At 46.0% G+C, this 25,949-nt stretch overlaps 2 protein-coding genes across 2 annotated transcripts in view; one reads left to right on the forward strand and one right to left on the reverse strand.

The window, feature by feature from the left end:
- On the forward strand, positions 1-25,936 carry AGXT2 (alanine--glyoxylate aminotransferase 2). Its single transcript, XM_063128157.1, has 14 exons — positions 1-136; positions 3,640-3,725; positions 5,319-5,503; positions 9,298-9,421; positions 9,670-9,764; positions 12,125-12,218; positions 14,248-14,341; positions 15,541-15,641; positions 16,339-16,431; positions 19,047-19,179; positions 19,990-20,078; positions 21,499-21,648; positions 23,180-23,278; positions 24,749-25,936. Exons 1-14 carry the CDS (start codon positions 43-45, stop codon positions 24,860-24,862), a joined length of 1,551 nt encoding a protein of 516 aa, XP_062984227.1. The 5' UTR covers positions 1-42; the 3' UTR covers positions 24,863-25,936.
- RAI14 (retinoic acid induced 14) overlaps positions 1-25,949 on the reverse strand; it is a 269,841-nt gene that overhangs the window by 56,508 nt on the left and 187,384 nt on the right. The gene's annotated exons all lie outside the window — the stretch shown is intronic.

The raw sequence follows: 25,949 nt of genomic DNA on the forward strand, positions 1-25,949 counted from the left end.
ACTTTCTTTTGCCTTTCTGCTGCTACGCGGGTGGTGGAAATCATGGCTCAGCGAGAAGTGGGGCTCCTTCTCAGCCGCCTGCCCCGACTCCTGGCCGGGAACAGACCCAGCGCGGCGAGGCTCCCCTTTAGGAGAGGTAAACGGGGGGTGGGGGGTAGACAGAAGGCGCTGCCCGCCTCAGGCACTGGCGACCACCCAGACAAAGAGTTTGCGCCTGGGCAGCTCACCAGCCGGAATCTGGAAGATTTTTTTTTAGCACTCGGATTGAAAGCATTTACCCTAAGGAATGCGAAGAGTGTCCCTCTGAGAGTGTGCAGAGTGCATTCTTCTGTGTAGCTCGCCCAACGGGGAAAAGTAAAGAGAGGGTGTCTCCCCCCACCCCCGCCTTTCCTGGCGAGAGAACGACGAAGCAACGATGGATGTGGCGTCGCTTCCCTCCTCTCCACGCGAGTGGAAAAAGACACCACCAGCCCCGCGCGCAAGAAACCCAACCATTATTTAAATACAGCATCAAGTTTACGCCACCCGAAGCCCTTTTCAGACAACCGATGGATGCGGGGTGAAAGACCTCGCGGGAGTACAGGGGCGGAGTTAGTGGGGCCGATCCTGACCCTCCTCTGCTCCTCGCGTTCATTCGCGGCGAGGGGGTCGTCTGAAAAAGGGGAATGCTGTGGTCATGAATCTAGGATTTTCTTCTTGTTTCCTTTCTTTAATCCAGAATAGCCACGAACTGCTCTTGGTTGCATTGCGCTTCCCATGCAAGGCACCGGATTGAACACACAAAAGGCAGGATCATTAACTGATGGAACTCCCTGTCACAAGATGGAAAGTGAAGGTTACTGGCTTAGATCAGGGGTAGACGCAGTGGAGGCTGGGGGCTCCAATGTCAGTGGGGTGGGGGTGGGAAGTCCTACAAGTCCCAGAATTTCCTAGCCAGCATGGCTAGCTGGGGAATCTTGGGACTTGAAGAACTTTTCTCTCTCTAAACATGAATAGGATTGCGCCCTACTAAGGTATTATTTGCCCCGAGCCGGCTGTTGCATCTGACTCCAGTTGGAGATCCCAGAGGTCTGAGATAAGCACATCTTTGGTTTAGGTGTGTGTTATGCAAGCCGAATCCTGTGTATTGTTTACTCAGAAATAAATGGGGCTGTATTCAGTGAGACATAGGGTGCAATCCTATGCAGGTTTCTGTCTAAATGTGCAGAAGAAGAGTGCCCCCTCTTCATTATAAGAGTTGCACCCTTAAGAGGGAATTGGACATATTAATGGAGGATAGATAGGTCTTTTCTTCGACTGCTAGAGTAACCATGATGGCTAAATCACATGTCCATGTTCAGAAGAAGTATATATCTCATACTAAACTTAGAAGGGGGTGGGGTGGGAGAACAGCAAAAACATCAGGCTTGGAAGCTGGTGCCTCTGGGCATCAGATTCCCTGCTTCCTTGAAACACGTGACAGTGCAGCGTGGGAAAGGAGATGCTGAATTCGGTGAACATTTGGCCTGAACCAACCCGTGCTTCTGGATTAGAATCTCCACTACATGGAGTGGGGGTGGGGTTTGGACGGACACATAAACTAGGCTTCGTGTCTATTCCCCCCACCCACGGATCAATACTTCTTGACTGCTGCATACAAAAGTCTTCTCAATGCTGCAATCCTGTATGGCAGGGGTGGCAACTTCAGATCCTCCCGACGTTTTGGCTTACATCTCCCATCAGCCCTGAGACTTATCTGTACACTCTATATAACCAGTTGTGGCTGCACAGTTGCACCCTGCTGTTTATACGACGCAGCCACCAACTCGCAGCCGTGTCGTGCTATTCGCTGCGAAGCTTCACTTTTTCGATGTGTCATTTTACCGCCACTTTTTACATTGCTCTGATGTCACCACAGTTGCTTGTTCGTCTGTTGATGGTGGCTTCAGTTCGGATTAAGAGAGTGGACATAGTTAGGGGCATATCCCAGTGCAGTATGGGTATAAGAACAGTTACGATGCGTAACACATAAATTCAATGAACTGTAGCGGCGCCAGGCTTTGAAAGCTACTGTGTTGCAGAGTTGCCAGAAAACAAACCAAAAAAAGTTTTCGCAGTTTTCATTCCCTCGATATTTGCTGCACATTGCTGCCATCTGACAATGGCACTGCGATTCTTCCTGGCTGGACAGCCCATGGTCACTCCTGCCATGTAACCCTATCAATGCCACTTTGTAGCAGCGATGCTGTGGGGAGAATCAGTAGGTAAAGTGGCATTGAATAGACGTCCCCCTTTCCAGCATAGCCAGTGGTGAGGAGTTGTAGATCAGGGCCTTGTCTTGACGAGGGGACACAGCAGCCATTCTGGACCCATCCCAGGGCTTTCCCCTGAAGATCATAGAATCATAGAATAATAGAGTTGGAAGGGGCCTATAAAGCCACCGAGTCCAGCCCCCAGCTCTATGCAGGAATCCGCCCTAAAGCATCCCTCACAGATAGATGGCTGTCCAGCTGCCTCTTGAAGGCCTCTAGGGTGGGAGAGCCAATCTGTCACCTTGCTCCAGAGTTGGCACAAAATTAACGGGCAGCTGTGTTCAGGGCTGGTGTCAAGGGTAGGCATGGTTGGGTGCTTCCTGAGGGCTCATACCCAGCAGTGGCCCACTGATCTGTCAGGGTTGCTTTAGGGTGGATTCCTGCATTGAGCAGGGGGTTGGACTCGATGGCCTTGTAGGCCCCTTCCAACTCTGCTATTCTATGATTCTATGACAAGAGCCTGCTGGACTTGCTCAAACACATGAAGAGGGAGAACACACCAGCCCTGCCGCATTCCCATGGTCTGTCTCCTATGTGCATGGAAGCTCACCAGGCAAGCGAGAATGCTGGAAAATCCTGCCACAACACAGGCGCTGAACACCAAGCCTGGCCGCGGCTACTCCCTGCTCAAGCCAAGCACCGCCGCTTGATACACCTGAAACAAGGGATAAAAACCACCTTCCTCCAAACTATGTGGAGAAAGGGGTTAAATGGAGAAGGATTTCAATATATAAAGTAATACACTGTGAGTTATATGTGCTGAGGTGAATTATTGTCAGAGTGGGTGCTAAATGTGTAAACTTCAGATGATAAATGCCAAACAGACACATGGGATTTTTGTGGTAGTTAAAACAAAATAAAATTTATTTTTAAACGTTCACAAGCTTTGTTTCAAATAAAACATTTAAAAACCTTTTTGAAACCTTTCATCCAATCCTTTCACTCATTCACATGAGTGAAAGCTTTCCTTTCTCTCACACAATCACTCTTGAGCTTTCTTTATTATCTGTATTGATTAATATACATCAATTATGTGCACACCACACTCCAAAGACACCACTCTCTACACTGAACCTCAAATTGCCCAGAACTTAAGTACTCTAAACACAGAGAGCACTAAAGACTCTAAGAGTACCTAAAAAGCCTCTCACAATCCCCTCAGTCATTCCCTTATATATCACTCCTCCCCCTCCCAAGACATTCTAACATCAGGCCAACATTCTAAATTCACCACAGACTTACAAACTGCAGACATACATTTGGGAACTGACTTGTGGGGTGTAACGCCACAAATCCTTTCAAAAGTTTTGATCATTCTAATCATTTTTATTTCCCTCCCTCCAATTAGAGGTATATAGTCAGCAGGAGCCGAGAAACTCTTTCTGCTGGCAATCAAAAATGCCTCCCTGTGACTTTTTACCTGAAAAATATGAGGTACGTGGGTGAGTTGCTAGTTCTGTGTAGATAAGCCGTTTTTTAGTGTTTTCCTGTGTTACTTAGGGTGACCATATGAAAAGGAGGACAGGGCTCCTGTATCTTTAACAGTTGTATTGAAAAGGAAATTTCAGCAGGTGTCATTTGTATATATAGAGAACCTGGTGAAATTCCCTCTTCATCACAACAGTAAAAGCTGCAGGTGCCCTGCCCTCTTTTAAAGCTGGTCACTCTAGTATAGCCCCTGCAGCTTTAACTGTTGTGATGAAGAGGGAATTTCACCAGGTTCACCCTAGTGTTACTAGTCCCCAGGAAAGTTCTGGGCACAATGCGTAGAAACGAGTTGGATCAAAACACAGGCTGCAATCCTATAGACACTTGCCTGGGAGTAAGTCCCATTGAACTCAGTGGGGTTGTGCCATAAGTTATTTGCAGTTGAATCCTATTGAAATCAATGGGAACTAAATGCAACAGCCTGAGTCTGGATCCAAACCAATGCATTTCTGTAGCGTGGCTCCATTGCTCAGTGGGGGCAGTTTGCTATTTAGGTGCTAGATGCTTCCTACTCAGCCTAGACGAACAGGTGTAATGAATCCACATGTCTTCTCCCCACCTGCTGGCCTGCCTTCCTGCCTTTTCTTGAAATATCTTAACCAGGCAGCTGTAGACACTAACCTACAGTTTCACAACCCTTCCAGGCCAACTCAGCTTGTGTAAATGAGGTCCTGCAGAGATCACCTGGAGGATGCATGACCAGGCTATTGATTGGTCAGTTTGAATCTCCCTTCCTGGGCATTGTCCAGCACCATAGCAATACTTTCGGTCTTTCAGATTTTCCTTTGTGTCCTCCTCGTTAGCAAAAAGCCAAGCTCAGAGTCCAGGTGAGCCTCATCGTAGCCCCCCACCTCTTTGGTGAATTCCTCTTACAGTTCTGAGAGTTGAGTACTAGTTTGATGTTTCTTTAATTTTTGAAACAGCTGGGCAACATGCAGCCTGCAGGCCCCTGCATTCCCATTTTTATACCACCAGCCCTCTGTCCCTTTGCTGAATTTGCTGCTGTGGTGGCAAAAATCCCTGAATTTTTCCCCCTTGAAAACTCAGCATGCAAGGACCACACATCTTATTTTGAAGCAGAATTTTCCCGGGAGCCCAATTTTTGGTTTTCTTGCTCAGTCTGAGAAGTGGCCCTTATCCGTGCACTGGACTGCTTGGCAAACATGCTAGCCTGGCTATGAAGGAGTTTAAAGGAAGCTCTGGAAAAAAAGGGACCTATATTTCTCTCTCTCTCAAAAAAGAAGACAACATATAAGCCTGTCTCCTAACAGGAGCAGGATAGGGTTCATTTTAAGAACACATGTGAGTGGTGGTGATGCTACTTCTTGCAGTCTGTCCTACCTTGCAGGGTTAGAGGTTTGTCACAGCATGCAAAAGTCAAAGCTACCTTAGCTCATGGTGCCCTATACAATCTGTTAGCTATGCGGCTATGATAGGTGTGTAGGTGGGGTGGGGTGGGGTGGGGTGGGAGGGCGGGTCACATCTTTAGAATGGAAATAAAACCACAAATATATCTTGTTTTTAATTTCCTGCCTGCAGTCCTATCCCTATGAGCATATGCTGAAGATTCGCAAACAGAACATTGCCCCAGCACTCTTCACTTATTACAAGAAACCACTGCTGATCTGTCAGGGTCACATGCAGTGGCTGTTTGACTTTGAAGGACGGAGGTACCTTGATCTCTTTGCTGGAATTGCCACTGTCGGCCTGGGTCACTGCCACCCGTAAGTATGTGGTTCATCCCTCCGGCCAAAATAGGGTGACCACATGGAAACGAGAGCAGGGCTCCTATATCTTTAACAGTTGTGTAGAAAAGGGAATGTCAGCAGGTGTCATTTCTATGCATGCAGCACCTGGTGAAATTCCCTCTTTATCACAACATTTAAAGCTGCAGGAGCCCTGCCATCTTTTGTATTTGCTGAAATCCCCTTTTCCATATAACTACTAAAGATACAGGAGCCCTGTCCTCCTTTTCATATGGTCACCCTAGCTAATATCAAAAGTTTAACATGACATGGACAACTTGTAGGCCAAAACATGTGGAGCACCACAACTCCCATCAGCTCTAATCAGCAAAGCCAATGCCGAGTGCTGTAGTCCAGAATGTCTGTAGGGCCACAAGTTTATTTATTTATTCTTGCATTTATATCCCACCTTTTTTCCTCCAAGGAACCTAAGGCGGCGTACATAATCCTCCACCTCCTCTTCATTTTATCCTCAACCTGTGAGGTAGGTTGGGCTGAGCGTCTGTGACTGGCCCAAAGTCACCCAGTGGGTTTCCATGGCCGAATGGGGACTAGAACCTGGATCTCCCGACTCCCAGTCCAACACTTTAGCCACTACACCACTCCTGCTTAGCATGATCACAGCCAATGGGCACTGTGTGTCATCTCCAAGCTAGTAGGGGACTTGTACCAGTGTTACAGTGGATCTCGGCTGATGGAGATGTTGCATCCCATTTGTCCACCTGTGAGAGCAATTAGGTGGGTGAATACACAGGAGAGGGCCTTCTCTGCAGTGGCCTCACACATTTGGAACAAACTCCCATCGGAGGTCCACCATGCACCGTCCTTGCAGGCTTTTAAGAAGGCCTTGAAAACATTTTATTTTACTGTGGCCTTCTCATGGTATGAGCACTGTTGTTACTGCTATTGTGATTCTTGTTCTTGCTGGTTTTGTTGTTGGCTTTTATTGTTTTTAATTGCTATTTTATTGTGTTTATGTTTTTATTGCTTTTAATATTTTATTTTGTTTAATATTGATTTTATGTATTTTATTGTAAGCCACCTTGGGAAGGATTCTGCCTTGAAAGGAGGCCAAAGAATGTTTTAAATCAATTAAATAAATAATATCCCTTCTTGCTATCATTGGCTGATCTACTCTGATGTCACAGGTGGTCTCTTGAGGCTTGGTCCAGGTGACAAGAGTGCAATTAGAGACTTTGGGAGATCCTAACATTCTTGCAGACGCTGTTACGTAAAGAAACATCTCACTAGCTACATCAGGTCATGGAACTGAAAGGTGAACTCAGGAACCAGACCCTGAATCAAGGGCTCACTCACCTGCTACTTTATGCAAATTTGAAAGAATTACTGTAGTTTAAATAGAAATGCAGTGCATCTCGCCCTTGTAGCAAAGTTCATAACCAGGTGAGCTGTGTGCACACCTTCCTTCAGATGTGGTCAGACTAGAACAGAACGTTCGTAAGAAGCCTTCCCTCAGGTGTGGTACCCAATATGCATATCCAGGTCAGAATGATTTTTTCACATATAATCGTGGAATAACTACATATCACTGTTCCTTAGGTGCATTACTCACAGTAATTTATTTTGTCAATGCCCATCTACTGGGAGTAAGTACTTGCCCTTGGCTGGTACAAATATTCTGGGAATCCCCATATGACATTCCACTGAAAAACCATGTGCTGTTTTTCAGGATTTAGAAAGCATAAGTTTAAGCTGAGGCCTTGCTGCTCCATTAGCTTCTGAATGTTCTGTAATGGTTCCAGAAATATGTGTTTAGGCCCAAGGCTCACCCTGAAGTGAGCACATCGATACCATCACTGGAACATCTCCCCTACGAGGGAAGGTTACAACAGCTGGGATTGTTCAGCTTGAGCAAAAGGAGGCTAAGGGGAGACCTGGGGCGTTACTAGACGAGGCTCTAGCGCGCGTTACCTTCCGCAGTCACGTCGAGGCTTCCAGATGACGTTCACGAGGATCCGCCGTTATCCCGCGGTGAAGCCTCTTTCTCCCGACTTTAAAAAAGTGAGTTTTAGGACGCCTTTTCCTGCTGTCCCGCGGTAATTCGGAGTACGTGTGGGAGGATGTGAGGTCACTGCGGTCGGCACTGGTCAGGAAAAGGCGTGCTAAGGGGGAGTGGTCAGCGGCTTCGGTCAAGCCGCCTCCGCCATTTGCGCGCAGTCCGCCAGCTGGGGCAGCGCGGCGGAGCGGCTTTTTTTTTTTATTTCCCCAGTGACAGTTTGCGCAGGAACGGAGGACCGGAAAAGTGGCTGGTGACTCCTTGCGGTGGGCAGCTACCGTGGCCGCATAATGGCGGTGCTGTACGCTGCCTGTTAGTGTGGGTACCAGGCTGGCAGAGGGCAGAGCTGTTTGTGGGCTGCTGCCATGGCTACGGCCAGATGTGGGTTGGCTCCTTGGGATGGGGCAGAGGGCACAGAGGCGATCATCGCCGCCGACACCTCAGAGGCATGATGGGAGATGTAGGCACAGAGTGGCCATGCAGACGATTGACCTCGGGTCATATGACACCCGCCACGACCCCCATCAGGAAGTGAGCGCATCAATGTTGACCCTCAACAGCACCAGCAGCACTTCGGCTGGCACTGGCACTGCCGCCGCTGCCGCCGCCAGGGCCGGCGGCGGCATCGCTGACGGCTGCGCAAGTTTGCGGTCTTTCGGACGTGCGCAAACCGTGCAGCGAGCGAAAAAAAAAGCCGCGGCAATCAGGCCGGTGTGGCTGCGCAACCGTTCTCGCGGCGGCAGCAGCACAACCGGCGCAAACTTCCGCCACAAATCGAAGGCAGGTGTGGATGATGAGGCGTCACGGCTGAACGGGAAAAGCCGCTTTCACCGCTCCTCAACGACGGAACACCCGGTACGTCTAGCAACGCCCCTGATAGAGGTGTACAAAATGTTGCATGGTGTGGAGAATGTGGATAGGGAGACATTTTTCTCCCTCTCCCATAATACTAGAACCCGGGTCTTCCCATGAAGCTGATTGTGGGAGATTCAGGACAGATAAAAGGAAGGACTTCTTCACACAGCGCATAGTTAAACTATGGAATTCCCTACAACCAGATGTGGTGATGGCCACCAATTTATGGATGGCATTAAAAGGGGGCTGGATAAATTCCTGGAGGAGAAAGCTACCAGTGGCGACTAGTTGTGATGGCTAAGTGCAACCTCCAATACCAGGGGCAGTAAATTTATATATACCAGTTGGTGCCACCGGTAGGTGGCAGTGCGTTGTTGCTCCCGTGTCCTGCTTTGTTGGTCCCTAGTTGACAACTGGTTGGCCACTGTGAACTGAGTGCTGGACTAGATGGACCCTTGGACTGATCCAGCACTCAGTTCTTATGTCCTTATCACACAGCACAGTAGCTTCTGCTTTTGTTATAGTTGCTTAAGATGTATTTTGTATGAAGGGTGCTTTTGTTAAATTTGTATTAAACAGACAAGAGGCTCTAGGGTGACCATGTAATGCATCACCCTCAAAAAGGAGGAGAAAAGAGCACCAATTTGCATAATTGGGCTGTATACGTGTGAATGTAGAAATAGTTACAATTGTAGTGGGGTTGGGCTGGGTTTTTTTTGCCACATTTTGCTGGTTTTAGAAAAGATTCTTTTTGTACTTCGGAAGTCGGAGTTCCTTTGGTTTCTCACTGTGGCTCTGTTTCGGCTCCATTCCTGTCGGCATGGGGGATACTGAGTTCAGTAATGGAGGGAGTGATATTCCTGTAAATTGGCTTTATTACTACTTTTTCTAACACATCCAGGAAAGTAACAGCGGCTGCCCAGAAACAGCTCGGCCGCTTGTGGCACACAAGCAATATCTATCTGCACCCAACAATCCATGAATATGCAGAGAAATTGACATTGCTGTTCCCAGATCCCTTAAAGGTATGCCGATTTCTACCTTGGAAAACTTCAGTTTAAAATTTGTGAGTTGTAATAATCTGAGAGCTAGAACAGTCATTCAGAGATGCAATTCCATTTTTAAAATGCAAACATTAAATTTCAGAAGGGATGGTTGACGTAGGTCTTTGTGCTTGCACTTTGTTGGATTGGAAACTGCGTATCAAAATGAGATATGTGGTTACTTCAGGCTTCTCTCTAACACTGCATTTTGATTACAATTTTCGTTTCAGGTAGTTTTCCTAACCAATAGTGGTTCAGAAGCCAATGACCTGGCAATGTTGATGGCAAGAGTTTTTACACGCAACTTTGACTTCATTTCTTTGAGGTAGTTATGTCCTGTGCAGTATGATTTGTTTTCCTCAGCGGCTTCGATGTTGCATGAAAGGATTACTTGATGACCCTTGTTCCATAACTAGCTCGGAGATATTTATTTCCAAGCATTCTGCTCTGCCACCTTCCTCTGCTGATCTGGTGCAAAGTTCTTTTAATTCCACTGAAACTAAATATCATCTGTGTATTCCCATCAATTTTTTCAGAACATATGGTTATGCTGCTCAGCAATAATCTATTTCTTTGCTATGCCGATTGCTGATCCACTAATGGGAGCTAGAAGCTTTCTGCCATATGAAATACTTATTGCAAATGCATTTCTTACTATGTGCCTTAGACCTGGTTCACACAACACAACAAGCCAGGGTATGGGTTGAGTGCAGATTTCATTTCATTTCATTTATTACATTTCTATTGACAGCACACACATACACACACACACATATATATCCAAGCATGTCATTGAACCGTGAACTGTTGTTGAATTGTGGGTTGTTGTATTACGTGAACCCAGCCATGCTAACAAATCATAGTTTGTTAACCGTGAACAACCCACAGTTCACAATCCAACAACAAACTGTGGATTCTCTTCGTGGGTTGTTCATAGTTAACACTGGTTTGTTAGCACAGATGGGTTCACACAACGCAACAAGCCACAATTCAGCAACAACCCACAATACAGCAACAACCCATGGTTCAACGACAACCCACACTCAACACATATTCAACCCATAACCTGGCTTGCGTGACCCCAGTCTTAAGAGTTAAACAGAAACTGAGGGTGAAACAGAATTGACAGGTAAGGTCTAGAGCCTATCAATAATGACTATTCCTGATCTGATAGTCTCCCTGTAAGGCAGAGGTGGTCAACTTGTGGCTCTCCAAATGTTTTGGGCCCCACTTCCCATAAGCCTTTGCCAGCACAGCCAATGCTGAGGGATCATGGGAGTTGCAAGCCAAAGAGGATGACCACGTGTGAATCGCCAAAAAAGAGGACGTGCTTCACCAAAAAGAGGACAAAAGGACACCGAGCTGGATAAAAATCGCATGTGCTAATTTATAGAGAGAGATACAAATGTAGAAATAATTATAATTTAAATAAAAAATATAGTGCATCTCACTATAGTGTGGAAGTTTATGACCAGGTGACCTGTGTGCCTTGCTCAGTCTGCTGTCCAGGTGCTCTTGATGGGCAATTCCAAGGCCCAGCTCTCGTTTCTGATAGTTCTTGATCTTTAAACTGGAATTGGCCTGGGCAGCCCTTCAAACACAGGCTGCCTTCAAAATAGAGGACAGGCCTCTGGCCTGCTTTTGCCAAATAGAGAGCTGTTGTCTGTATGAAGGGACAATGGCCACCCTGAGGCCAAAACATCTGGAGGTCCACAAGCTGCCCACCCCTGCTGTTGCTGAATGAGGTGATCTTTTGCTGGACCAATTAATGGTCAAACTCCTGGACGTGAGCTTTTGAGCTGCATAGATCTCTTCTTCGGGCATGGCTGTTCGAACAAAAATCAAGTTCTTTATCCAGATGACTGGATGTTATATTCTCAGGTTGATGCTAGTTTGGTGAAGTTGAGTTGTTGGGAATACACAACCTGGAAAAAAATATTCCATTACTTAGGGCTTGCTTTGAACACTGGATTCTGAGGGTGACTTTTGCGCAGTTCATTCATTGATTACATTTCTATACAGCTCAATAGCAAAAGCTGTCTTGGTGGTCCACAACATGATAAAACATAATATAAAACAGAATTTCAAACAGTTTAACAGCAAGTTAAAAACATTAAACAATAGAATTATCAGGACCTAATAAAGTTCAAGTGCTTGCTTTCCCCCCTTATTTATGATTTCTATACCACTCAGTAGCCGAATTAAAACTGTAAGGTGCAGCATAAAATATAAAGCTTAAACCACAATAGAAAAGTACAACCAGAATAAAACCGAGCAGCAATGCAGAGATTTAAAATACAGATTTAAAACAGGAAAGTTAAAAGACTAAGATGGTAAAATGTTAAAATACTGGGAAAATAAAATGGTCTCCACCTGGTGTTGAAAAGAGTACAACGGAGGTGCCATGCGAACCTCTCTAGGGAGCTCATTCCACTACCGGGGTGCCACAGCAGAGAAGGCCCTCCATGTGGTAGCCACCTGCCTCACTTCCTCTGGCAGGGACTCACGGAGAAGGACCCCTGAAGATGATCTTAGGGTTCGGGCAGGTACATATGGGAGGAGGCGTTCCTTTAGGCTTTCCTTATGTTGTGGACCCTTGCAGCTCCAAATAAAATTCTGATTTGTAACATTAGCAGGGAGGATGAATAGGAAGGTCTTGAAAACAGTGTCGTGTTCTTTCTGCAGAGGCAGTTACCACGGGTCCGGCCCTTCCATAATGGGCTTGACCTCCATTGCAAGTTACAAGCATGGCATTGCTAATGGATTTGGCTGTCAAACGGTGAGTTTCTTGTTTGTTTGTTACGTTTACATGCCGCTTTCCCCCCAAGTCGCCCAAGGTAAGGTACATGATCTCCCTTCTTTCCATTTTATCCTCACAACAACCCCGTGACGTAGGTTAGGCTGAAATTCAGTGACTGGCCCAAAGTCACCTAGTAAGCTTCACGCCTGAGCAGGGACTAGAACCCAGGTCTCCTGAGTCTCAGGCTGCTGCTGCATTCTTTGTGAAATATCTGTTGCGTAATGAACATCTTATTTGCCTGATTTTTCTAAATTCAAATACTAGACACTTCTATGCAGTGTTTTTCGTAACAGAGAAAGTGAACTTTTAAAAAAAATAAAAATAAAAATCATACCGATGTTACGTGCAAACTATTGGGTATGCCAAAATCTTTATCATGCAAAATGAGAGGGTAGCTCAACTTTCAATTGAAGACTCTGGCCTGGTTCGCACGTCATAACTACTCAGGTTTGTTTAAACCCCGAGTTGTCATGAACAAGCGGGAGCAAGCATGTTGGCTCCTGCCCATTCCTGCTTAGCTAAGCAACCCAGGGACACTCTGGGCATGTCTACACCAGCCCTGTATCCCAGGATCATCCTTGTGCATCCAAATGCCACACTTGGGATCCTGGGAGCAGGCAGGGACAATCTCTCCATTTTCCTGGGATAACCCTAGGTGTAGAAAGGGCCTCTGTCTCTGTTATTTACACTGACATCTGAACCCAGAATTGGAGGTTGTTGGAGGAACAGACTGGACTTGTAACCCGTGGTTTGTTCAAGCCTTCATTGTTCCTTCCCCAGCAATGTACAGTTCCAGGTTCAGATGTCATGTTAAACAACTAAAGGACTATGGCCATGGCTAGACCAGTCCTATATCCTGGGGGTCATCCCTGTTCATCTAAATGACACACAGGGGATCCAGGGATCAGCCAGGGACTACCCCGGGACGGTCCCAGGATATAGGCCATGGCCAGAGAATCCCTTGGTTGTTTAGGAGCAGGAGCAGTCAGGCAGTGAGAACTAGAACTTCATTCTCAACAACCCAGGATTTAACAAACTTCGGTTGGTTATAAATACAGAGAGTCTCATGGTAGCTTAAAGACCAACAAATTTACTCTGGCATAATCCAGGATAAATATGACGGTCTTTAAGGTGCCACAAGATTCTTAGTTGTTTTTTACTGCAATAGACTAATATGGATAACTCTCTGGAAATTATAAATGCCGCTTACCTTTTTATCGCCAGACAGAGGGCTATTAGTGAATGTTCTGTTGTTCACTCTGCGAAAAATAATTTGTGTTAAAAAAAAAAAAGGATGTATTCCCAACGTTCAGTTCATACACCAGATGGAAATTTGGGCTGTTAGAGAAGAAATGATTGTAGCGGAATTATCTCCAGTCTGCTGAAATTCTGGTGCCTCTCAAAACGATACTAAGTTGGCATCAGTGTCCTTGTTTCTGTTATTTGTTCTGTCTCACAGATGGCACTTTCCACCATGGTTTTCTCCTTTCCCATGACCCTGGGCTTATTTTCTGTTTCTCCTGCTGCTGGCTATTCTAACATCCCTTCGGTATAGGGACTGACTTAATTGCTGCCGCTGTTGTAAGTAGATATATAAAACACAGTGGTATATTTTCAACAACCCACTGTGAGCCATTTGACCACCGCCTTGCCCTGATGTGTTGAAACCTTTGCAAAAAGGTCCTAATTTCTGAGTTATGCACTCTTGATCCATCTTTTAATTAGCTGCAAAACTGAGAATGTAAAGGCATGATAAAGGACAGCAACCATCAGTTCAGTCAATCTTTACACCATTTATGCATTTTCTTTTTAAATCATACTGTTTTCAAATGGATGATGAACTCAGGATGAAGTGTAGGATTTTATTCCCACCCACACCCATCCCATCCCAGTTCTGTCCTCCCATTGTGAATTTAGTTTAAAAGATTCTGGCAAATTCACGCTAAACATTAAACATGTCGTGTTCCAGCAACTTCTGAAATCTCTGGATCTCTGTTGTACTTTTCAGACCATGTTGCCTGATGTTTTTTCTGGCCCCTGGGGAGGGAGCCATTGTCGAGATTCCCCAGTGCAAACTATCCGAAAATGCACCTGTTCTCCAGGTTGGTTTCATGAGAAAAAATGTTGCTGTAAACTCCCAAGTGCCTGGTGCATGTGAACGTTATACAGCCCCCATGTACAGAACAAGTCTATTAGTTCAGCTAGTGGTTCACCAAGATTTTCCCCCCAGCATTGATGCATGATGCCCTCTAACTGAAGGACGCTAGAGTTTGAACATGGTACAACACTCAGCACTGCCCTTATTGCAGGTGTGGGCAACATTGTTCAACCAGTTATTCAACCAATAATGAAAGAGTAGCCATGAACTGCTGGGTTATTGCCGAAAGGACAAGACACAAAGTTACAGAATAAATCGTATATGGACATCAAGGGGCATGAGAACAGAATAACCAAAGCATTGAAATGCTAGAAGTAGATACGAAAAACCATACGGGACAATTTCCAGCAACGCCAATACTAAGAATATGATCTTGGCCATAATTTATCTGAATCGCTTCCCTTTACTTTCACTTGTGCAAAGTATCATAGTGCTGGATCCAGGATTTTGGGGGTTCTTGGCCAAGGCCAGGCAAATGATGAACTAGTCAACACTGTCAAAGAACCCTGAAGAATTTGCCCGAAGGAAAATCACTTACTTGAATTGGCTCAGTAATAAATCCGGCGATTGCCTTTGGAACACAAGTTCTGAAAGTATCTTTGAGCTGATAATAATTTCCTTTTTCCTACCATCTCAATGTCACCTGGAACTGAAAACCTGTACCTACGTGTGCCAGAGTATGGGTATGCGTTCAAGCATTTTTGGCTGAGAAAAACGGGCATTGACAACTTTTGGTAATGGACAGTCAGCTTCTAAAAATGAGTAGGGAAAGCTCAAAAGGAGTGGCAGGCAATGCAATCTTGTCTGTTTACTCCCAGAGTGTGTAGGATCGTGGCCTTATTTTGCTGCTGCAAATCACATATGGGAGAAACATAAAATGACTAATTGGGTGTGGTAACAAGCTCACTTATCTGTGATGTGATTACAATTGCAATGTCTGTTGCTTCTGAAGGTATTTTTCCACGGCTGTTTTAAAGATGCAAGTAGGGGAAAGAGGGGGAAATGGCTGATGTGTGTTTGCCGGGTCTGAAAGTGTGCATCCTGCCAGCTTCCCAGGTGCAAGGTGGATATTTATTTCTCCAGTGTTAGCATCCTTGGTTCTTATCCCATTTGAACATGTTGTTTTCTTTGTTTTCAATACAGGCGCTTGCCAGGCAAAGGACCAGTACATTGAGCAGCTCAAAGATACTTTCAGAACTTGCGTTCCAAAGGCAATTGCTGGATTTATTGCTGAGCCAATTCAAGTAAGCGATTTTCGTTTGGGCAAATTCTTCAGGGTTCTTTTATAGTGTTGACTAGTTCATCATTTGCCTGGCCTTGGCCAAGGACCCCCCAAAACTGTGATACTTTGCACAACTGAAAGTAAAGGGAAGCGATTCAGATAAATTATGGCCAAAACCTAGGTACGCCCCTCATATTCTATAATAATAATAATAATAATAATAAGAAGAAGAAGAAGAAGAAGAAGAAGAAGAAGAAGAAGAAGAAGAAGAAGAAGTTGTTATTTCTTACCCGCCTCTCCATTTTGATCGAGGTGGGGAACATCAGTAAATATAAAATACATAAGACTGAATTAAAACATAATATACATTGTTAAAACATCCTAAAAACATTTTAAAAACATCCTAAAATTCCACTGGATAGGCCTTCTACATTGTGCTGAATAGAATGGATTGTATCCAGAGCTGGCCTTGATTTAGTAGAAAGTAGTTCTGCTTCTACAAGTCAGGGCAACCGATTTGCTGATCCTCCCTGACACACACCCCTGAAAATCTGCTCCTCTGGAGCTGAACAGAAGGAAACACGGTGCAGAGGGCTGCAGTAGTTAAGGGAAATCAGTAAAAATTGAGTCCCTGACTTGCGCTAATCGAAGCACTTTCTGCTATGATAAGGGCGCCGTTGGGTCCGTCCAATGCCTTTTTTAATGTATACTTTTGGCAGGGTGTCAATGGCGCAGTGCAGTATCCCAAGGGATTCCTGAAGGAGGCTTATCAGCTGGTGCGTGAAAAAGGAGGCGTGTGCATTGCAGATGAAGTGAGTATCTGAGCATAAGTCCCTGGCCGAAAAGTGTGCGCATTGAGATGCCTGCTCCGATCCATAGACATTTCCTTATGCTTTTGGACACTGAATGAATGGGGCAAGCCTCATATGGGTGCAGGAGTTTCCATGTGTGCAATGCAGCCCTTTCTCCAACACGGAGCGAAATGCCTTTGTGCACACATCATGTGTCACAATGTACACACCCGGTACACAAGATGTCCTGCACAGAAATAATGACTGGGGGTGGGGGTGAGACCCTGGATTTGATACCATTGACCATGGTATCCTTCAGGATAGGCTGCCTAAGCTGGCTGTCGGAGGTACTGGGCCTGTTCAAACGACATGCTAAGCCATGATTAGGCCACTAACCCATTTGCAGGAAATGTTTAGTGAGCATTTTAAACCGTGGTTATGTAGCCACCATAGTTAGGAATGGTTCACATGACATGCTAAGCCATAATGTTTAGCTCAAAATGCTTAAGCACCGTGGCTTAGCATGCTGCCTGAACACATTGTGTTGCAGTGGTTCTGCTTCTAGTTGGATGACCCGGCCAATACCAGAAGGTGGTGAAGAGGGATTATTGTTCTGTGCTTTAGCAGTTATGATAGGATTGCACAGGGCTCCATTTTATCTCCCATGCTGTTCAACATCTCCATGAAACACCTGGGGGAGATTATCTGGAGATGTGGGCTGAGGTGTCACCAATATGTGGATGACACCTGGCTCTATCTGTCCATTTCATCAAATCCAGGTGATGCAAGGGGTGGTTCTGAATCAGTGCCCGGATGTGGTAATGGGCTGGATGAGATGCAATAAACTAAGACTCAATTCAGACAAGATTGAGGTACTGTTAGTGGGTGGTTCATCTGACTAAGTGGTGTTCTAGAGGGGGTTGCACTCCCCCTAAGGGATCGGGTTTGTAGTTTGGGGGGTGCTCTTGGACCTAGAACTGTCACTAGAGGCCCTGGTGGATTCGGTGGTGCAGAGCATCTTTTACCAGCTTAGGCTGATATATTATTTATTTATTTATTTATTTATTTATTTATTTATTTATTTAGCACCATCAATGTACATGGTGCTGTACAGAGTAAAACAGTAAATAGCAAGACCCTGCCGCATAGGCTTACATTCTAATAAAATCATAATAAAACAATAAGGAGGGGAAGAGAATGCACCAAACAGGCACAGGGTAGGGTAAAACTAGCAGTATATACTAAATATAACTCAGCTGGACAGAGATGTGACAGTTATCCATGCTCTGATAACCTCTCGTTTGGATCACTGCAGTGCATTATACATGGGGCTGCCTTTGAAAATGATCCAGAAACTGATTCAAAATGGGGCAGTGAGATTGCCAACAGGGACTAATTGATATGATCATATTATACCAGTGTTCCGTGATCTGCACTGGCCTCCAGTCCATTCCTGGACCCAATTCAAAGTGTTGGTATTAACCTTTGATGCCCTACCCTAAATGACTTGGGATCAGGTTATCTGAAAATTGTCTCCTTCTATCTATACCTGCCTGCACCCTAAGGTCATCTTCATAGGCCCACCTCTGGGTGCCCCCACCAAGTGAGGTAAGGTGGGTGGCTACTAAGGGGAGAGCCTTTTCAGTGGTGGCACCCATTTGCAAACTGCCCTCCCCAGAGAGACTCACAGGGCACCTACGCTGTGGTCTTTTGAGCGCCAGGCGAAGATTTTAGTTTTATTTCCCCAGGCTTTTTAGTCTTTCCATTTTGTGTTTTAAATGTATTATTGTATTTTTAAGTCTACATCCTGCTGCTGTTTTTATTACTCTGTTCCCCCCTCCCATTTTAGACATTTAAAGTGTTTATATTATGTTTTATCATGTTGTATGTTGGGGGCATAAATTTTTTTGTGAAGTGCCCAGAAAACTTCAGCTTTTGGGCATTATAGAATGCAAATAAATAAATAACTAAAATGATCTGCCTCCGCCTCTCCCTGCTTGTGCTGCCGCCTAACAGCCCCCTCCTGCCACCTCTCCTCCTGCCCATTTCCCTCCCTCCGTATCCCTCTGCTCGCCTCACTTCCCCAACCTCCCACCCGTTCACACACCTCCCTCCCCCCTTCACCCGCCCCCTTCACCCAGCTGTGCTGCCGCCACCAACCCCAGCCTCTTGCTGCCACCCGCTGTGAAATTCCTGTCTCTGATGGGGTCCTTCCTCAGAGCCAGGCCTTGTGGAGACTGGAGAGCTGTCCTAGGAGATCACTGGTGCCACAGGCGATCTCCCAGGACACCTCTCATCCGGAGCAGTTGTCCATCCTCTGTTAGCTCAGGCAGCTGCTCCTGAGGAGAGGTGTCCTGGGAGATTGTCTGCGGCACAGGCGATCTCCTGGGGCACCTCTTCAGTCTCCACAAGGACCCCCATCAGAGACAGGCATTTGGCGCCTCCTGCTGACAGGGCTCGCCAGGTGGTGGCAGTGGTGGGTCTTAGGGGTCGGCAAGGAGGGGCCCTTCTCAGGGCCATGTGCCCTGGCAGTTTGCTGGTTCCTGGCGCCGGCCCTGTGCCTGTCTAGGGGATCTGTCCTGTGTGAAGTCGCCCTAAACTCTAAAAGCAGTTGTTTTCCTGCCTGTTTGCTGCAGGTCCAGACAGGGTTTGGCCGAACAGGCAGCCATTTCTGGGGATTTCAAGGACATGACGTGGTTCCTGACATCGTTACCACAGCAAAGGGAATTGGCAATGGCTTTCCCATGGCAGCTGTTGTCGCGAAAGCAGGTACAAGTGGTTTTCGTACTTAAAATGTTTTATGCTGGAGGTGTGGAGCTTCATCTCCCATATTAAGAAGACACGTCGCAACCTCCTTATTCTTGATGGCCTGAGAGATGCTCAGACACCGTTCTTGATTTTGGCCATCTGGATCCCGGTGAATGGCCACTGAGGAGTGATGGCGAGTGGTTGGATAGTGGGCTGCAATCCTATACACCTTTACAGTCCCATTTTTGTTGTGGGGCGACGGTGCCTCATTTTGTGCTTCATCTAGGAAGGGGGGGGCAACTGAATGGGGTGTTTTTTGCCCTACTGGTCCCCCTGCCCCTCATGGACCACACTCCGTGGATCACGGCTCAGTCCCCAGGGCATCTGAAAACAATCTGATTGTTTTTAAAAAACAAAATGGCAGCACTGATGCTTTGGAGCAATAAAACGGTCCACTTAGCTTGTTCTGACACTAAATTTGACCTGTTTAGTGCTCAATAGCTGCTATGGACCACTAAAAGGGTCAAACTTAACTTCAGAACAAGCTAAATTTGACACTTTGGGCGCTTTGTAATGCTAATGCTGCCATTTTGTTTGGGAAAAAATCCAGTGGTTTTGGGTTGTTGTTGTTTTTTGGTCTCTGCCAAATTTGATGGTGCAGCAGGAACTGCATGGGGTGGCGTGTGTGTGTGTGGGGGGGGGGCAAGGCCTCATGTGGCCCACAGGCAATGTTTTGCCCCAGTCCTAGATTCTAGGACCTAGTCCTGGCTACTGTCTTTAATGATTCGATTTAGTACTTTGGTTTTTAACACTAACCTACTTTGGTTTTAGAGATCGCCGGGGCCTTGGCTCAAGCCATCCACTTCAACACATTTGGAGGGAACGCTGTGGCCTGTGCGGTTGGGTCTGCAGTTCTGGATGTAAGGAAATTATGGCATCCTACTTCTTCATATGAGATTATTTATGAGCAGCTGTTTGCCTTCTCCCTCTAAAACTGCAGTCACTAGGAATGATGTAGAAATACACTTGGGGGTGGAGTTTGATGACTTTTCCTAGGTTTGCCCCCACCCCCCACCCCCCCACCCCCCAGGCTTTGTTCCTGTTCCTACTTTGGCACCCAACTCAATCTGCAGCAAGTCGGGGGCAGTTTGCAGTTTTTCCAAGCATTTTGAGTGCTTTTTCTTTTTTCTTTTTGCAGGTTCTGCAATTTGTGCAAATTACAGCTGAATTTGCACAAATTTAGAAGCAATTTGTGCAAATTGCAGCTGAATTTGCACAAATTGGGGGGGCGATTTGAGCAAATTTCAGCTCAACCCACTCATTCACAAAATGCGCCAAAAAGTTCCCGGTGTTTGGGGGAGAAGCCTGCAACTTGGCTGGCAAATGCAAATGGCAAATGTACACGCTGTGGAGCTCTGTTGAGCCCAAAAAAGCCCCCAGCTTTCCAAGTGACAGACATCCCTAGCAATCACTGCTGATTTTTTTGTTCCACCCCAGCCCTCTGCTATGATTACTGGTGTCCTGAGGCACCTACACAAGATGCAACTCCAATCATCCCTCACTACTGCCTATGCTGGCTAGGGCTGATGGGAGTTGTAGTCTGGCAACATCTAGAGGGCTGCACGTTCCCTGCCCCTGTTCTCTATGTTCTCTATAGCAAATGTTTCCGTCATTCCTACTAAAATAAACATTAAATTGTTGGGAAATTATTAGTTCAGGATGTTCAGAGTGTTAGTTCTGAAACTCATTAACCTGTCTGGACCGTACAGGCTTGAACTAATATTTGTCAGCAATAGTAAGCAGCGGCTCAGCTATAACAGTCAAACACAATGAGACAAAGGATTTCTTGGTAAAGTTTAAAAGTAATCCTTTACTGACAGATATAAATAAATTTAGCAATTGGCACTTATATACAAATATACTCACAGACGTTCAAAATTACACAGCATACATCGAGTTGGGGTAACATGAGATAAGGGGAGGTACCTTACAAAACAGAGCTACTTTTATAATAAATCCTGTACAACTGATGCAATCACTAATTGACCAATTAACGCAAATACAGTCCCAGGCAATAATTCAATTATACAATTAGAGTCCAGCTGCATCGTTGACCTTTAAGTGTTCTGCTGAATCCTCACTTCTGCCAGGTCCCTGGGTAACCGTAAAAATAGTGGAAAATACAAAACAGGATCCATTCCAGGATTCCAACATGAATAGCAGTAATGCCGTAACGGTTTAAATTCATGTGTTCTGCATTTCATTTAAAGTTCAATGTGCCTGATTAGTGCTATTTCAGAGGACGTGATGGTTTCCTGCCTGTGTTTTGTGTGTGCTCAGACAATAGCAGAAGACGGCTTGCAGAAAAACAGCGAGGACGTGGGGACCCACATGCTCTTAGAACTTGCCAAGTTGCGGGATAAGTTTGAAATCGTCGGAGACGTCCGTGGCAAAGGGCTTATCATTGGCGTAGAGATGGTCAAGAATAAGGTCAGGAATATATGTATCGTGGCATAAGCAGCCTTGGCCTATAGGTCAGTTTTAGCCACTCTGGCACTGCTGCAAAACAAAGATTGCATTCAAGGGTGTCCTTCCATCAGGGCAAAGCTTCTACTGGTGGCAGAAGCCTTGCTTTTATCCTTGTGCAAGTGTCACATCCAACACTTCGCTTCTGCTTGTGCAAGCCATTGTGCAAGCCGCTGCACCAGCAATTGTGCAAGTTCACATCGTAGGAATCGTTGCACAGGAAATTGTGCCAGGCCTTGCACAAGCTGTATGGCAAATTGTTTTACAAGGGTGCTTCAGAATTCGTGATGTCTTCATTTGACTAGGTGTTGCTTGCACTCGGTGGGCTAGTTCTGGGTGATCTCCAACACTATGCTACCAGAAAAGTTACAAGAGTTGGTGCTGTAGTGCTAGCAGTTGCGCAGCCGTTATCAGAACCAGCACAATTAGCGCATCCAACACCTCGTCTAATGAAGTCACGGGTCGTGCGGTGCCTTGTGAAACAATTTGCAGAACAGTCTGTGCAATGGCTTGAGCAAAGATTTGCAGAACGGCTTGTTCAACAGCTTGTGCAAGCAGAATCCAAGTATTGGATTTGGTCCTGGCACAAGAATAAAAGCAGGGTTTCCACCAGGGGCTGGATGTTTGTGCTCGTGGAAGGACCATTGGATACAACCCGAAGGGCGTATTTCAAACATCCTGCCTATTGCTCCTAGTCCAGCGCTGCAGTTGCTGGCCAGTACTCCGTCTCCAGGACTGCTGTCCGTGGTCCTGAAATTAACTCAGATCTCAAGTTGTGATCCAGCCGCCTGTCCCATGTTGCCTGAGCCCTCGTCCAGAGCAGAGGAGAGGATCCTGGATGGAGCAGGATACCTGCTGCTGTGCTGATGGAAGCAGACTTTCCAACTCTCTCCCCCCCCCCCATGGTATTTCCCTCCAGCCTCCTGCCCCGCCTGAAATGCTACATCCAGGTTGGGGTACCCTGTTGAATGGGATGTGCTCTATTACGGGGCAGGCATCTTCTGTGAACGGAGCCTTTCGGTGCACAGAAGAGAGATGCTGGGTCCCACCTGTAAGGACTGAACACAGCCTAAACCCACACCTGCATTTTGGTAGCGTCTGTCCACTGGTAGCATAGCCTGCAATCCTGAGCCCTTGCTTTCAGGGAACCAGGAATACGGCTGGAGGCTCGTTCTTTTTGCAGTGGTGTTGTTGCAAGGCTGTTGAGCAGCCAGGCCTTGCACAGCCCTTTTGTGGCAGAGCAGAGGAGCTGGGTCTGTGCTGGTGCTGGTTGCTCAGGATGCGTCCAATGCTGGTCAAGGCTCTTCTGTCCAAAGCTGTGGCTTTCTGGAACACCACAAAGGATTGGGGTAAAGATGCTTTTATCCGTCCAGCACCACAGTGCTGGTGATCAAAGGCTTTGTTTCCATCTGTATCTTATTAGTTTCTTTCATGTGCTTGGAGTCAAAAGAATCGAGAGAGGGGGAAGAAATTAAAGCCTCATCTTTCTTCACAGGAAACTCGTCAGCCACTTCCAGTCGAAGAGATGAATGAGATCATGGAAGACTGCAAAGACATGGGAGTGCTAATTGGAAAGGGAGGAATACATTTCCAGGTGCGCAACGGTTTTGTTAGACTCATGAAGCCTGTAATATATTCAGTTGCAACACCGACGTATTATTAATCGCATAGAATAGGGGCGGGTAACTTGTGGCCTGCCAGATGTTTTGATCTACAGTACTAAAGAAATGTGCCACCCATTGCAAAAACCTTTTCCTTTCTCTCTGTTCTGAGACTTGGGCCATTCATGTTTTCACTGAAGCTTTGAACACAAGAAACCCAGTAGTGGTTAAAAGCACAAGAACGTAAGAAGAGCCATGCTGGATCGGACCGAGGGTCCATCTAGTCCAGCACTCTGTTCACACAGTGCCCAACCAGCTGCCCATGGGAAACGCACAAGCAGGACATGGTGCAATAGCACCCCTCCCACCCATGTTCATAGAATCATGGAATAGCAAAGTTGGAAGGGGGCTACAAGGCCATCAAGTCCAACCCCCTGCTCAATGCAGGAATACACCCTACAGCATCCCTGACAGATGGTTGTCCAGTTGCCTCTTGAAGGCCTCTAGTGTGGGAGAGCCCACAACCTCCCTAGGTAACTGATTCCATCGTCGTACTGCTCTAACAGTGAGGTTTTTTTTGATGTCCAGCTGGAAAATGGCTTCCTTTAACTTGAGCCTGTTATTCCGTGTCCTGCACTCTGGGAGGATCGAGAAGAGATCCTGGCCCTCCTCTGTGTAACAAACTGTTAAGTATTTGAAGTTCCCAGCAACTAGTGCATACAAGCTTACTGCCTCTTAATACTGGAGGTTGCACTTAGCCATCTGGACTAGTAGCCATTGATAGCCTTTTCTTCCAGGAATTTATCCAACCTGCTTTTAAAGCCATCCATACGCTTTTAAAGCCATCCATAGTGGCCATCACCACATCTTGTGGTAGTGAATGCATTTAACTATGCACTGCCTGAAGACGTCCTTCCTTTCATCCGTCCTCAAACTCCCACCAATCAGCTTCATGGGAATTGAAGGGAATTGAATTTTAAGATGCCTTTTTTAATGGTGTGCTGCTTTTAATGATGCACTGGTTTTCAACATTTGAATTAGTTGTATGTATTTTATGGTATTTTTGTGTTGTACCCCGCCTCGATCCAGAGGGAGAGGCGGGTAACAAATTAATTAATTTATTATTATTATTATTATGGGATGACCCCATTGGGTTCTAATATTTTGAGAGAGGGAGAAAAATGTCTCCGTACTCACATTCTCCACACCATGCATAATTTTGTACACCTCAGGTTATACTTGAAGTTGGGTGGGTTTTGGTTTTTTTTGCCTCAATGTGCATCACCTTATGCTTACACTGAACAGCATCTGCCATTTGGATGCCCACTCTCCCAGCTTGGAGAGATCCCTTTGAAGCTCCTCAGTTGAGGGCATGGGGTCAAGCCTGTAAGACTCAGGACTAGATTGTTTCATGAGCACTTTACTTATTTTTCCACTTCTAACGTGGCTTTCTCTGTCTTTAGACATTTAGAATTAAACCTCCACTGTGCATCACGAAGCAAGATGCAGACTTTGCCGTGGGAGTCTTTTCTGCAGCTTTAACAAGACATATGGAAAGAAAAGCAAGTGCAAAATAGTGTTCCCAGTGCGCTGTGCTGGAGCGGTACCTGAGCTTCTTGCCAAAGGACGTCTATTCCTGTGATTAAAACGCTGCAGCTGGCAAATTAGAACTGTTCGACAGGCTTGCCGGGCGAGACACTACTGGGCATGCCGTTGCCACGCAGGGTCCTGCCTTTCTCTAAACAGCTGGAAGCATCTAATTGGCCCGTGTCCATTTTTGCTCTGGCAAGAGCTATATGTAAAAAGCAGTACTTCTTGGCATATATTTCCCTTGCTGGATGTGGAATTGTCTAGGAAAACACAGGAGGCCTCTGTGGTGTCCTAGCCTGCAGCAGCTGAGGAGAGTTCACGCGACAATTTCTAAAAGGAAAACGGGCTGTTTTGCTTGGGGATGTGAAAGAGCTGCCTGTTTCCCCACCAAATAGGATTTTAACTTTTTCTCAAAAAAGTGTGTGTGTCGGGGTGAAGCTATGAAAAGCCTTGGCTACAACATAGATTCTGTGCCAGAGGGAAAGAGCCAATGGTAGAAGTGCATCTATTATAGCTGTAGAGTATTTCTGAGGTTCAGGCATTAGTTACTTGATCATACTTATGGAGGCAAAACCGTACCACCAATGCACAAGGTGGCAGTATCAGCATACTTGGGTGAAGGCCAACCTTTACTCTCTGGCCCTGGTTGCTGGGTACTGATTCCTGCAATGAGCAGGGGGTTGGACTCAATGGCCTTGTAGGCCACTTCCAACTCTACTATCCTATGAAGCCCTTAGTGGTGCCTCAACACCTTTGGAATTCAATCCCCGGGGACACGTATGGTTTCATCACAGCTGGCTTTTTTTAAAAAAACCAGAGACTCCTTTGGCCCAGTCTGCATTTGATGCTTAAAAATCATTCGCTGCTGCTGCTGCTGCTGCTGCGTGCATTTACATATATTCAATTGCAATATCTATGTCCATGTTTTTCTAATATTGTAAGCTGCCTTGGGAGGTAACAGCGCGCCCTCAATGGCGGGTTTAAAATCTTTTGAAATAAACGAAGCAGGAGATAGCATTCAGCAAGCTCCCAAAATAAAACAGTGGTGTACAGCAAAATAATTTATTTCTTCTT

Source organism: Elgaria multicarinata, chromosome 6 (genome assembly GCF_023053635.1).
Source record: "Elgaria multicarinata webbii isolate HBS135686 ecotype San Diego chromosome 6, rElgMul1.1.pri, whole genome shotgun sequence".
In the NCBI taxonomy this organism is placed as follows: Eukaryota; Metazoa; Chordata; class Lepidosauria; order Squamata; family Anguidae; genus Elgaria; species Elgaria multicarinata.